The sequence below is a fragment of the Vitis vinifera genome, chromosome 7 (assembly GCF_030704535.1).
Source record: "Vitis vinifera cultivar Pinot Noir 40024 chromosome 7, ASM3070453v1".
Taxonomy (NCBI): Eukaryota; Viridiplantae; Streptophyta; class Magnoliopsida; order Vitales; family Vitaceae; genus Vitis; species Vitis vinifera.
Window position 1 is genome coordinate 8,754,112 of NC_081811.1, and position 13,733 is coordinate 8,767,844.

General features: G+C 40.2%; 1 protein-coding gene across 2 annotated transcripts in view; it reads left to right on the forward strand.

Annotated features, from left to right (window-relative positions):
• LOC100254930 (CLIP-associated protein) overlaps positions 1–13,733 on the forward strand; it is a 44,500-nt gene that overhangs the window by 17,430 nt on the left and 13,337 nt on the right. For both annotated transcript variants that reach the window (XM_002265331.5, XM_010654149.3), the window contains exons 7-12: positions 10,269–10,366; positions 11,460–11,534; positions 11,610–11,678; positions 11,761–11,846; positions 11,931–12,048; positions 13,590–13,688. In XM_002265331.5, the coding sequence (XP_002265367.1) occupies positions 10,269–10,366; positions 11,460–11,534; positions 11,610–11,678; positions 11,761–11,846; positions 11,931–12,048; positions 13,590–13,688 (545 nt within the window). The remainder of the gene's footprint in view (positions 1–10,268; positions 10,367–11,459; positions 11,535–11,609; positions 11,679–11,760; positions 11,847–11,930; positions 12,049–13,589; positions 13,689–13,733) is intronic.

Consider the following 13,733-nt stretch of genomic DNA (forward strand, 5'->3'; position numbering starts at 1 on the left):
GGGAAAAAACTTAGCGTTTACCTACATCTTAAGAGTGATTTTTCCCCATCTAGATGGTAATGGTGGAAAAAGACAACTAGATGCTGGAGAATGGACATTAATAACAATGACATGCTAAATTTGTATTTTAACAACAATGACATGTTAAATTTGGATGGCCAACCTGTTTATTACATGTAGTTTTACATAGCGTATTACTACAATGTCCCACACTTGTGTCTATATGAAAGACACACTGAGAGCATTCCCAAGTATAGATCAAATGTAAATTTCACTCCTTACAACTCCAATTAAGAACTATGGACTTCCTCTATCCCAAGGATCAAACTTTTCTTGCATTAACATGAAATTTTCTAATAACTCAAAAATCTATAGCTACATTTACTTATTTGAAGATGATACTAATAAGCATCACAAAAAACACCTGTCTTATTTTGTAAATCGGAGATTTTCAATTGTTTGTAGTCCTTTTGGTAAACCTTTCAATCAAATCGCCTTAGTTGCCTTTTGAAGGTGTTTAGTGAGGATTTCAAGCCAATTATAAACAATAAGGATTAATAGCATCCTTGCTTTTTTCTCTTAGTGTGCCATACAATCATGATTGGCTTTCTATTTGGCAAATGGGAGAAGTAAGCTGATGAATGAATTGTTGAGTAGTGATTTGGTATAGGTCAAAAGCACTGAGAAGAAAACAAGAAGTTCAAAAAAAGATGATGAGCTTTGATTTGTAAAAGGATATGGCGTTAAATGCGAACTGAATGATATAAAAGGATTTTTACAGATAATGCTAAATATTTAGGATATATGGTATTTTCTTAATAAAAAACAAGTAATTTATTGATTGAATTAGAATTACAAGGAAGTTGAATTATACTTAAATTCAGAAGTCTCTCTCTTTCTCTCTCTAAACTTTATTTTATTTTTTATTTTTTATTAAGGAAGTTGAATTTACTTAAATTCAGAAGTCTCTTTCTTAAATTCGGAAGTCTTTCTCTCTCTCTTTCTCTCTAAACTTTATCTTATTTTTTATTGTTGGTTTGAGATTGTAGAATTTTTACGGATTGAGCTCTTGCTGTTGAAATTGAATGAAATTATTCTCAAGTGGAAAGTTATTCAAATGGGGAATCCTATGCTTAGAGATGTTTATTTGAATATGCATCATGCATACAAGACTTGTGTGATAAGAGACAAGGGCTTAGTTTATTGGAGCATTCTTTGAAGGATAGTTCCTGGATTTATTTAGAATTCTAGTTAATAGTGAAGCTAACAGAACAAGCTATGGGAGTATGGATGGTAGTGGGGCATTGATATAAGGTTTCATGATTTGAAAAGGGAAATGTTGGGTTCATTTATGGAGTAATTTTATTTTGGTTTGTCTATTTCCTCTCTGTTGAGCTTGTGTGTTTGTTTGTCTTTTAGGCGGGGGAATGGAGTGAGGATATGCTCCCTTGGAGATTAATAGGATGGTTCTTTTCGGTTTAGTCATGCTTCATTGGTTAACATTTAAAACGCAATGCCACTAGTTCAGGAAATTTGGAGTTCTTATGCTCCCTTCGGAGTAGGGTTTCTTTGGGCTTCTATGTGAGATGATATAACTGTGGACTAGCTAATGCAATCGCAGAGAAGGTGTTGTATTTGTGAGAAGGATGAATCTGTTAATCATCTCTTGATCCGTTGTTCTATGGTTGGTTTAAGGTAATCCTTTAGGGTAGCTTGGGTTTGCTTATATTGTTAGAACAACTCTAGTTAGTTGGCATAGTAGGTTTGCAATATAGAGGAGGAAAATGACTATGTTATGCTCACTCTAGTGTTCATAGGTCTCTCTCTCTCTCTAAACTTTATTTTATTTTTTATTGTTGGTTTGAGATCGTAGAATTTTTATGGATTGAGCTCTTGCTGTTGAAATTGAATGAAATTATTCTCAAATGGACTAAGTCATTCAAATGGGGAACCCTATACTTAGAGATTTTTATTTTAATATGCATCATATATACAAGACTTGTGTGACAAGAGACAAATTTACCCAGTTTAGTTCTAATTCTTTGTTTGGTTGGTGGGTTATATGGGGGAGGGAGCTTTGTTTCTTGGGTTTTATTGACAAGTTGGGTTAACTTGGGGATTGATCTTTAAGCCTCTTTTTTCCTTTTTTTCTTTTTTTCTTTTTTCTACTTTGACCTTCATCTCCCATATTAAAAGTTTGTCTACTCTTTATTAAGGCTCTTATTCGAAAATGGTACTAGAGATTCCCTACTAAGGGGGATTCCCTTTTGAAGTGGGTGATTTCAAGTATAGGGAAGAAGAGGCGAATGATGCTCTAGAGGGATGGAAGGATACAGGGTGGGAGTGTGGGAGACCTTTAATAGTAGAATTGGTTTTAGGGCGAGTAATGGGAGGAGGGTGAAATTTTGGAAGGGTAGGTGGTGTGGTAACATATCCTTGAGGGAGGTTGTTTTGATGCGTTATTCACAATATTATTGCCAAAGATGCATCGGTAGTTTGGGTGTGGGAGCAGGATGGGGAGGGAGATTGTTAGACTCTAGGTTTATAGGACATATTCATGATTAGGAGCTAAAGGGGGTAGAGGCCTTTTTTATGAGGTTGTAAGTGTAGACAATTAGTAGGGATATAGAGGATAAAATGGCATGGATGAACTTGAAGAGTAACATTTTTTCAGTTAAATCTCTCAATTCCTCTCTACTAAATGGGAGGATTGAGGTGTTCCCTCCTAGTAGCGTTCGGAATTCTTGGGTATTGTCAATAGTTGCCCCTTTCACATGTGAAGCTACATAGGTAGGATACTAATGTTGGAGTAACTCAAAAGGGGAGGTTGGAGTATGCCAAACATATGCTATCTTTGCATTTCGCAGTTAAATCTCTCTATTCCTCTTTATCAAATGAAAAAATAGAGGTGTTTGCTTCAAGTTGTATGTGGAATCCTTGGGTTTCATCAATAGCCGCCCTTTTAACATGTGAAGCTATGTGGGCTGGATGCTGGTGTTGGATCAACTCAAAAGGGGTTGGAGTATATCAAACATATGCTATCTTTGCAAAGGAGAAGAAATTGTTGATCAAATCTTCCTTCATTGTTTGAAAATTGTCATGTTGTGGTGGCTGATTGTTGAATTTGATATACTTACTTTTTAATTATCAAAAAAAGAAAAAAAAGAAAATTGTATATGCTCGATTTGGAATAGAGTGGGTGATGCATTCCTTAGTGAGAGATATCCTTTTGGGTTGACATGGATCTTTTATTAGGAAGAAGAGGAACAAAGCTTGGAGAGTTGCCTCTTTTTCTCGTTTTGTACTCTATGGAGAGAGAAATAGGAGACAATTTGATAATACTGATAGAGCGAACCAAGGAATCAAACAATCCTTTATGTATGATTTTTTGTACTGGGTTAGAGTGTATGTGGGAGATTGTTCCTTGTTCTTGATGGACTTTGTTAAGTGGTTACGCTCTATGTAAGGTGAGGGAGGCGTTTTTTGTGTATCCCTTTGCTTTGTTTTGGCCCCTTTATATACATCGTGAATGGTTTTGTGCTCCCTTTTGTTGATGCTTCATTTTAGCATTGTTTATCATATTCTTAATTTGCCTATAATATAATGTGCCAATTAATATCTGAATTAGTTTTGTTCATGGAGGAGAGCGAGAGAGAGAGGGCTAGAGAGAGAGAGAGAGCGAGAGCGATGGAGGAGAGGGAGTGAATCTGTGTGTGAGCGAGGGTGTAGTAAGCAATGTCCACTCGGAGTCTCGGAAAAGCTTGAGGAAGAGTAGCTTCGGAGTGGAGTCAAAGACCTTTGAGATCGAGGTAGAAAAGAAGAAGGGCAAAGTGCAAGCCACTATTGTGGAGAGGAAAAGAGGGGTTTCTTTGTGGATTAAGCTGGGACCGGAGAGCCTAGGGATCTTTATGGAATGTCTGGTTTTTTGCATTAAGGACACGCAAACTAGAAAATGGGAAAGAAATTGGAAGGAAAAAGGGAGGTTCTATTCGCTGGTGCGCGATGAAAACAAGGGGGGATGCTTCCTTCGTCTAGGCGTTGTGGATCTGGAGAAGAAAAGGTTCAGCATCTTTATTCCCAAAGGAAGAGGAGTAAAAGGGGGCTGGGCTTCAATGGCGGAGACGCTTTGGTGCTTGGGTGTTGCTACTGAAAGGAAGGAGAGTTAGAAGGACGAGGCGATGCCGTCGAAACCCATTTTGGGGAAAACCTTTGCGGAGATGGTTAAGCTGCCAAGGCACAAAGGCAGAGCAGTGGCTAGGGTGGAAGTCAACAAAAAGGACCTAAGCTGAAATTTAAATAAGTTGGCCCACTGTCTTATTGGATCTTGGGACCCCAAATCAGTGAGGGAGGATGACTTGAGAAGTTGGGGGACCCAAATGGCAAAAATTTGGGGGTTGAAGGGCAACTTAGGACTGGCTAAGTTGGAAAGGGGTAAGGTTTTGCTGGAATTTGAGCTGTTGGCAGAAGCTGAGAAAGCTCTAAACCTTGGAAGAATTTTGGTTGTGGGGTTTTTTCTACGACTGGAGAAATGGAGCCCTGAGACGGAGTGTTTGATGGAAGGAGAGAAAAAGAGTGAGGCATGGGTGAGAATCGTGGGCTTACTCGTCTCTTTATGGGATTGGGCCATTTTTAGAAGGGTAGGGGAGGAGTGTGAGGGTTTCTTAGCTATCGATTCTCAAACGAAGAAACTAGAGGAGTTGTAGTGGGCTAAGATTTTGGTGAAGCTAAACGGCGAGGAGATTCCTAACGTGGTGGAAATTTGGGTTGAAGGGGTGTGCTATTCGTTAACCTTGTGGTGGGAGGTTAGGCCGGTAATGAGATCGTTGCCGACAGAAAAGAGTGGGAAGAAAATCGGAGTAGAAGGAGAGGTTGAGGTCTTTGCATGTGCGGGCAAGCGCGTGTTGGAGAAGGACGACGAAGCAAGGCTCGAGACCTAGTTGCAGTTTGCCGATGGGACGCGGGGGCAGACGAGTGGGTTGGGGTGCCCTTTGGTTCATTATCGAGGCCTTGATGGGTCGTCGGTTGGGCCCCATGGAGGTTTGCAGCTTCTGGGTGGGCCCCTTAAGCCAGGCCTTTCTGAGGACCCATAGAGCTCTAATATGGGCTTTGGGCCCGTTGGGCTAGATCTAGTCTTCTCCTCTTCAATTGAGGTTGGGTCGACTTCTTCTGGGTTGACGTCTTTGGAGGACCCTAGGTGGGTCAAGGCTATGGAGGCCTTCGTGGTGCCTGGGCAGGCTAGGATGGATGATTGCCGAGGCCCATCCCAGCCTTTGGAGGAGAACAAAGCCCACATTGGTGTGGCCCTTCCCTCGGTGTGGTCTGGCCCAAGTCTTTTGAGGGGTCCAGACGCTGAAATCTCTTATTTCTAGGTGAAGGATGGCCTGCGGAAGCAAATTGAGGAAGAGCTCCAATCTGAGGAGAGATCGAAGACTGACCTTGCCCTAATTGAGGAAGCGTTGAGGTATGGGAGTGCTCTTAACCCTTGTGGATTGTTGGCTTCTGGGTTCGCCTCTTCTCCTTTTTTTTTTTTTCCGGTTGGACTCCATTGGGGGAGTATTACGACTATTCTAGGGACGGTAGGAAGACAATCCAAGGGGGAAACCCCGTTACGTATGCTCAATGCTCCGGGGCCTGTAGAAGATGAGACTGTCATTCGCTGGGAACTAATGGAGGTTAACAATGGCAGCAATGAAGAATGTGGAAAGGAATTGTGCGTAGTTTAAACTATGCCACAAGAAGTAAAGGGCTGGGAGGAGGGTAGTTGGGAGGAAAGTGATCTGGCTAGGTTCAGTAAGTTCTTAGGGTTTCCGACAGAAGGATTGGAGAAAGACATTTGGATTTTTTGGTTAAAATCCGAAAGAGAAGGGAAAGAGTCCACAACAAAACTCTTCTAGAGAAATCTAAGTTCGAAAGGGAATTGAAAAGATTAGAGTGCTCCATTAACTACGAGGGGAGGGGGGGAAGCAGAAATGTGGAATGCAAGGAAGAGGGTGTCAGGTCATGGAAGTTAAATGAAGCTAAGACTCTTGAGCTGGACTGTTCGTGGAGCTAACGGTAGTTCTAAAAGAAAGGTGATTAAGGCCGTGATTAGAAGTCAGAGGGTGGATTTGTTTTGTCTCCAAGAGACCAAAATTCAGGCAATGTCAGAGGGGCTGGTGAGAAGCTTGGGCACTGGTAGGTTTCTAGACCGGGGTGCCCTGGATGCCTATGGCTTTGCGGGAGGGTTATTGATTTGTTGGGATAAAAGGACCCTGGAGGTGCTTGAGATGGAGGTGGGAAACTTCTCAATTTCCTGTAGGCTCAGTAATGTGGAAGATGGGCTAGTTTGGATTTTATTGGTGTGTATGGGCCGTTCTCTAGAGAGGATAGGGGAATGTATGTGGGAGGAGCTAGGGGCGATCAGAGGCATTTGGGATGATCCATGGTGTTTAGGGGGTGACTTCAATGTCATTCTCTCCCAAGGGGAAAGAAGTAGTCAGGGAAGGCTAACTGGTGCAATGAGAAGGTTCACCCATACTGTTGACGAGTTAGAACTTCTTGATCTTCCTTTGCAAGGGGGTGCGCTTACCTGGAGTGGGGGTAGGAATAATCAGGCTTGGGCTAGACTGGATAGGCTCCTAGTGACCCAAAACTGGCTTGATCATTTCAGTGGGGTCGTCCAAAGCAGGTTGCCCAGACCCACCTTAGATCACTTTCCCATCTTGCTGATGGGTGGTGGGTTAAGGTAGGGCCCTTCCCTGTTTAGGTTTTAAAATATGTGGCTTAAAGTTGATGGTTTTAAGGACCTTCTTCGGGGATGGTGGCAGGGGTCTGAGGTGAGAGGGAAGGCTAGTTTCAGACTAGCCACTAAAATGAAGGAGTTGAAGCAAAAAATCAAAGTTTGGAATAGAGAGGTGTTTGGAAGGTTGGAAGTTAATAAAATCTCAACTCTTCAACAAGTTGAGTACTGGGATGGGTGAAAAGTGAGAGGAGCCTTTTTGAAGGAGAAATAGAGCTGAAAAAAGAAGGTAAGGAATCCCTTAAAAAGTGGGTTTTAATGGAAGAAATCCACTGGAGACAACTGTCAAGGGAGTTGTGGCTAAAGGAAGGGGATAGGAACACAGACTTCTTTCATCGGATGACAAATGCCCACCGAAGAAATAATTACCTGGATAGAATTAAGATTAATGGGGTGTGGATGACTGAGGAACAGGAGGTGAGGGAGGGGATTGTGAATGCTTTTTGGCATTTGCTCTCAGAAGAGCTAGGCTGGAGAGCTGATATTGAGGGGCTGCACCTCAATCGCCTTAACTCCCGTGAAGCTGAAGTTTTGGAGCTGCCTTTCACTGAGGAGGAAATTCACTCTGCCCTGATGGAAATGAATGGTGATAAAGCTCCAGGCCCGGATGGATTCACAGTGGCCTTTTGGCAAGCTTGCTGGGATTTTGTGAAGGAGGAGATTGTGGATTTTTTTAAGGAGTTTTATGATCAAGGATATTTTGCCAATAGCCTCAATACCACCTTCTTGGTCCTCATCCCTAAGAAAGGAGGTGCTGAAGACCTGGGGGATTTCCGGCCAATCAGCTTGTTAGGGGGATTGTACAAGCTTTTGGCTAAGGTGCTGGCGAATAGGCTAAAGAAGGTAGAAAAGGTGGTTTCTGTGGATCAAAATGCCTTTGTGAGGGGCAGACAGATTTTGGATGCTTCGCTTATAGCTAATGAGGTGATTGACTTCTGGCATAAACGAAAAGAGAAAGGGCTGATTTGTAAATTGGACATTGAAAAAGCCTATGACAGCATCAACTGGAATTTTCTCATGAAGGTTTTACTTAAAATGGGCTTTGGGTCTCGGTGGATGGAGTGGATTTGGTGGTGCATCTCAACTACTAAATTTTCTATCCTGGTCAATGGGGTGCCTGCAGGCTTCTTCTCGAACACCAAGGGGTTGCGGCAAGGAGATCCTCTTTCTCCTTATCTCTTCGTCTTGGGTATGGAAGTGCTAAGCACTCTAATAAGAAGGGCTATTGATGTGGGCTTCTTGTCAAGCTGTAGACTTCGGGGGAGAGGGGGAGTGGAGATGATTGTCTCCCGCCTTCTTTTTGCTGACGATACAATCATTTGCTGGGAAGCTAGGAAGAACAACTAACCGCTTTAAGCTAGATTTTGGCTTGGTTTGGGGCGTCTTCCGGTCTAAGAATTAACCTAGCTAAGAGCGTTTTAATTCCGGTTGGTGAGGTTGAAGAGATTGAGGAAATGGCAGTGGAGCTAGGGTGTGGAGTGGGGTCTCTGCCCACTATTTACTTGGGGCTGCCCCTTAGAGCCCATCACAAAGCTATTTCTATGTGGGATGGGGTGGAAGAGAGAATGAGGAGAAGATTAGCCTAGTGGAAAAGACAATATATATCTAAGGGCGGGCGTATCACCTTCATTAAGAGCACACTGGCCAGCCTGCCTATTTACCATTTGTCCCTCTTTCGAATGCCCAAGATTGTTGCAAAAAGGCTTGAAAAATTACAAAGAGACTTTCTTTAGGGAGGGAGAAGCCTGGAGAGGAAAGTCCACTTAATTAATTGGGAGGTGGTGTGCACTCAAAAGGAGAAGGGTGGTCTAGGCATACGGAAAATTGATCTCTTGAACAAAGCCTTGCTGGGTAAATGGATTTGGAGATTTGCCTCTGAAAAGGACAATATTTGGAAGAGGGTGATCGGGGTGAAATATGGTCAAGAGGGCTTTAGGTGGAGGACTAAGGAAGCTCGCGGGACGTTTGGAGTGGGGGTTTGGAAGAGATTATGAAGGAGGCATATTGGTGTTGGGATAGCATAAAGTTCAAGGTGGGGAAAGGGAGTAGAGTTAAATTCTGGACTAATCAATGGTGTGGCATTGTGGCGCTGTCCCAAAATTTCCCCCAATTATTTGCCTTGGCGGTTCATAGGAATGCAATGATCAATGAAGTGTGGGACTCAAGCCTTGGTCAAGGAGGTTGGAATTTCAGATTTTCTAGAGATTTTAATGATTGAGAGCTGGACTTGATAAGAGACTTGCTTAATATGCTAAGCGACTTTAGGATATCTTCAGAGGAGGACTCGGTGTTTTGGAAATGAGGGGGTCATGGCATTTTTAGGGTTATGTCTCCAATGCCTGCGCTTTCCCGAATAAATGCATTTGGGTGGATAGGGTCCCAACCAAAGTTGCTTTTTTTGTTTGGGAAGTCACGTGGGGGAAGATTCTCACTTTGGATAGGCTTAAAAAACGGGGGTGGTAGCTCCCTAATTGTTGTTTTTTGTGTGGTTGTGAAGAGGAAAATGTAAATTACATTTTTTTACACTGTATAGTGGTAAGGGTCCTCTGAGAGATCGTCCTTGCCCTTTTTGGGGTTCAGTGGGTGTTCCCAGAGTCAGTTAAAGAGATGTTATTTAGTTGGAGGGGCCCTTCTGTGGGGAAAAAAAGGAAAAAGATTTGGAATTCCATCCCATTGTGTATTTTTTGGACGGTATGGAAGGAAAGGAATAGATTAGCTTTTAGGAGGGGTTCTTTAGCTATACAGAAACTCAAAAATTCTTTTGTATGTAATTTGTGGAGTTGGGCTAGGGTATACATTGGAGAGGAGTCCTCTTCGCTCTTAGGCTTTTTGGAGTGGCTAGCGGCCACTTAAGGGTTGGTGAGGTTGCTTGTTTTTTGTGTTCTTGTGTTAGGCTGCTAAGTATACTCCTTGTATGCTTTGTGACTTTTTGCCCCTTAATATATTTGTGCTTATCTATCAAAAAAAAAAATATCTGAATTAGTTTTGTTCATGTGAGCAATTTCATCATATTTGATTTCTTGTAATATATGAAGAAATAAACTTTTTGTGGCAATTAGCTGGCCAGTTTTTTGTTGAAACATGATGTAAACGATGCCCTAATAAGTTGGTGATTCATCATACCAGACTTCTTTTTCAATCACTACTTTTAGTTCTAAGACTATCCTTGTTATTTGTATAATTCTTTGGAGTATTTGTGTTGTAGGTATATATGGGGAAACTTCTGAAAGTTTTAAGCTTCCAAAATATGTTGTTTATATTTTAAGAGCTGTAAATGTTGTTGATATATCTAAACCATAGTACAGCTCCGTTACTTTTTCCCCCCTTCTTTTCCCTCCTGGAACTATTTGTGTTGGTTGATGTATGAGACCGAAATTTCTATCATTTGGTCAGGAACTGCCATGGAGGTTGTAAACATACCATGGGCTTGTACTATTTTGTGGGGGAAAGGATATTAATGCATCTTTTATCATCGTTTTTGTCCTACTAGGTGCTGCTGACTACCCTGGCTTCCGTGGACTCCTAAAGCAACTTGTTGGTCCTTTGAGCATACAATTATCTGATCGTAGGTCCAGCATTGTGAAGCAGGTAAACTAGCATTTTCATGAATTTCCCATCATTGAAAGGATTTTTTTCTTTTCTTCTTCTTCTTTTTGATAAGTAATGAGAGGTAAATATATTAAAAAGAGCCGCCAAAATGGCGACTCAAAGTATACAAGATAGATACACCCACCCCCACCCAGCTGGAACAAAAAAGGCTGTCAAAATGGAGGTACAAAAAATATCCCCACCCTCAACAAGAGCCCAACCAATCAATGAAATTAACTAACGTCGAAGGACCATCTTTTATGAACAATTTCGTCACCAACCAAAGAAAACAAGCAAAAGAACTTTTAAGTCTTTGGATGGAAAACACGTCATCTTCAAACGGAATTCTATTCCTTTCCTTTCAAACCACCCAGAAGATGCATAAGGGGTATGCTCTTTAAACTTCCCTTCTCTTCTTTCCCACAAAGGACCCATCCCAGCCCAAAAGTGTTGCCCTAACTGAAGAAGGCAGCACCCAATGCACCCCAAAGATAGTGAAAAGTTAATAAGAATAAGGTATGTTCTTTATCTGACAACTTGTAGTTGTTGAAAATTGATGGTTTTGCACCTTCCAGAGGGTTTAACATAAGAAAATATTTAAAATGATTTCACACTTGCTATTCCGTGCATTTTCCTTCCCAATTATAAAAGATGTTACAGTCTCAGGCAATGTAGCAAAGAGGATCTAACAAAGGAGTGAAATCTTTCTTCTGATTGAACAGAAAGGAAATGAAACCATACATATGAAAATGAAATTACAATGACCACTATCACTCACACAGTTTATCCAAACTGATGGTTTGGTTATTTTCAGTTAGTATGAGAATTGTCTGGTTGAGCCTTCTGTTTAAAGCGAAAATGATACATTAAAATTGTGTGGATGTATTCTTGTGTTTCTTTTGGGTTGCTATTTCTATTTTTTTTTTTGCATGGTTTTACATGGAGGTTTAGAAAGATGCATTAGGGGTATATCAACTCAGAAAAAGTGTTGGGTAAAGTCAAAGGCATTTCTATATTTGTCTATCTTTTCACAGTTTCTAAATTTGAATGGCTGTTTTATAGCTGTTTCTAAGTCTGTTTTTCTTCTTTCTAGACTTGTCATCTGTTGATTTTTTTGTCAAAAGAGCTCTTGGGAGATTTTGAGTCGTGTGCTGAGATGTTCATTCCAGTAAGTTCATCTTTCTTCTTTCTGAATATTGCAGTGTCCAATGTTCCCTCTCTAATTCTATAACATGAATTTCAGGTCCTTTTCAAGCTTGTTGTGATTACCGTACTTGTAATTGCAGAGTCTGCTGATAACTGCATAAAAACGGTAATATTTATTTTTTTAAAATTTTATTTGCCTCCTGTTTTCTTTTGAATGTGCTGCTTTAATTGTGTCCTTGGGTTTCTAGATGTTGCGGAACTGTAAAGTTGCCCGTGTACTTCCTAAAATAGCTGATTGTGCTAAGAATGACCGTAATGCAGTGCTACGTGCAAGGTTTGACTCTGCTTTTGTTAGTTTGGGTATATTTTTTTGTATGTTTTTCCTAAACTCAATATTACATTCTCTTTTCTATTGCAGGTGTTGTGAATATTCACTCTTGATACTAGAATATTGGGCTGATGCACCAGAAATACAACGCTCAGCAGACCTATATGAAGATCTTATCAAGTGTTGTGTTGCAGATGCAATGAGTGAGGTATTTGTGTCAGATAGCTTTCCTTTTTATAATGTTCATGGACAGTTCATGGACAGTGACAAGTGCCGATTTGGCTTTGGCACACATTTTATTATAATTATCACCCTTATGCATTTAAACAATGATAATTTCGTTGTGCATGGATGTATTCTTGTTGTGCTTGTTTCTCTGTCATGTAGTAGTTACTCGACATTATCGGCAATATAATTTAAAAGAAGTTTCCATTAGCATTTGAGAAGCATGTATGAATCTGTATTTTTTTTGTTTTCAAATCAGAGCATATATGAACCTGTATCCATTAACAAGAATAAGTACTAATTTAAGTAGGATTTTTTTGAGGTTCTTTATTAGGTAAAAGAGCACCAAATGGTTTCTACCCTGGACTTACGTCTTTTTTTCTTTGTACTCTGGTACTTTTCCTTTTTGAAGAATTTTCTTGTGTACAAATTCTTACATTTGCATAATCTAATACAAGTATAATTTCTTATCAAAAACAGAAGAGGAAAAAAAAGAAGAAACAAACAGAAAGACGTGCAGTGATTCATGCTTCATGAACGAGTGAGAAAGAGAGACTGACTCCTCTTCAACCTTTCAAAACCATAAACTAATACTTGGACCCATTAATAGTTAGAGACAGCTTAAGCTGTGTGTGATGATTAGAGCATTAGAATAGACCTCAAAACTCCATGTGTTGGAAGAAATACTAACTGATGTTATTGTTTTGAGAAAAAAGTTTAACTTTGCATCACAACTGAATTGAGCCATCTCGCACAATTAATTCTGGAAGATGGTAGGGAGGCACTAGCCATCAATTCCACCTCAAACATTGTAACTTTGCTCCAAAACTGAATAAAGCTGCAGTGGATATTGTTTTTGAGTGTTGGGATGGTCTGTTGCAGTGGATAGTCAATCTCTGATTTCCTTTTTTCCCCTCTACTAAATTCATATTTTTTTTTTGTTTCATTTTCTTTCGTGGTTAATTGTCATACATGTGATTGTACAGTACAAGTGGGTTTAGATGTGTGTAATGGATTGACAATGGATTTTCTACCATGATTGTTTAGGTTTGTTCCTAATAATTCTAACTTTAAAAGCACTGTGGATACCTAGGAACCTGTTGACAGCATTCATTTTTCACACATGATATTATTCATTTTACCACCCATAATTTTCCTGATAGGCAAGAATTATATTCCTTTCATGGGAGTTGGACCTGGAACCTCCTGCATCCCTATTCAAGCCCTTTGACATAATAAAATGAATTGACTAATCATGACAATTTTCTTGCTGTGTTTTTTATATCCTTTTCATTTGTTGAAGCTAATGAATAAGCTAATACTTCATATTATATTGCTCCATTTGTTGACAAGAACTTTCATTAGTCGTTGGTATATATTTTAAAGGTTAATAACATATTCAAACATATGAATTAATATCTGATATTGAATATGTTTTTCAAAATTTATTCCATGATGATATCCTGTGACTGGTAATGTCCTTAAAGGTTCATCATATGAACTTAACAAACTGAAACTCAACAGGTAAGACTAACTGCCAGGATGTGCTACAGAATGTTTGCAAAAACTTGGCCAGAGCGTTCCCGGCGCTTATTTGTGTGCTTTGATCCTGTTATTCAAAGGGTATATCGGCCTTTTCTCTCCAAAGAACTTCTTTACCTGATTTTA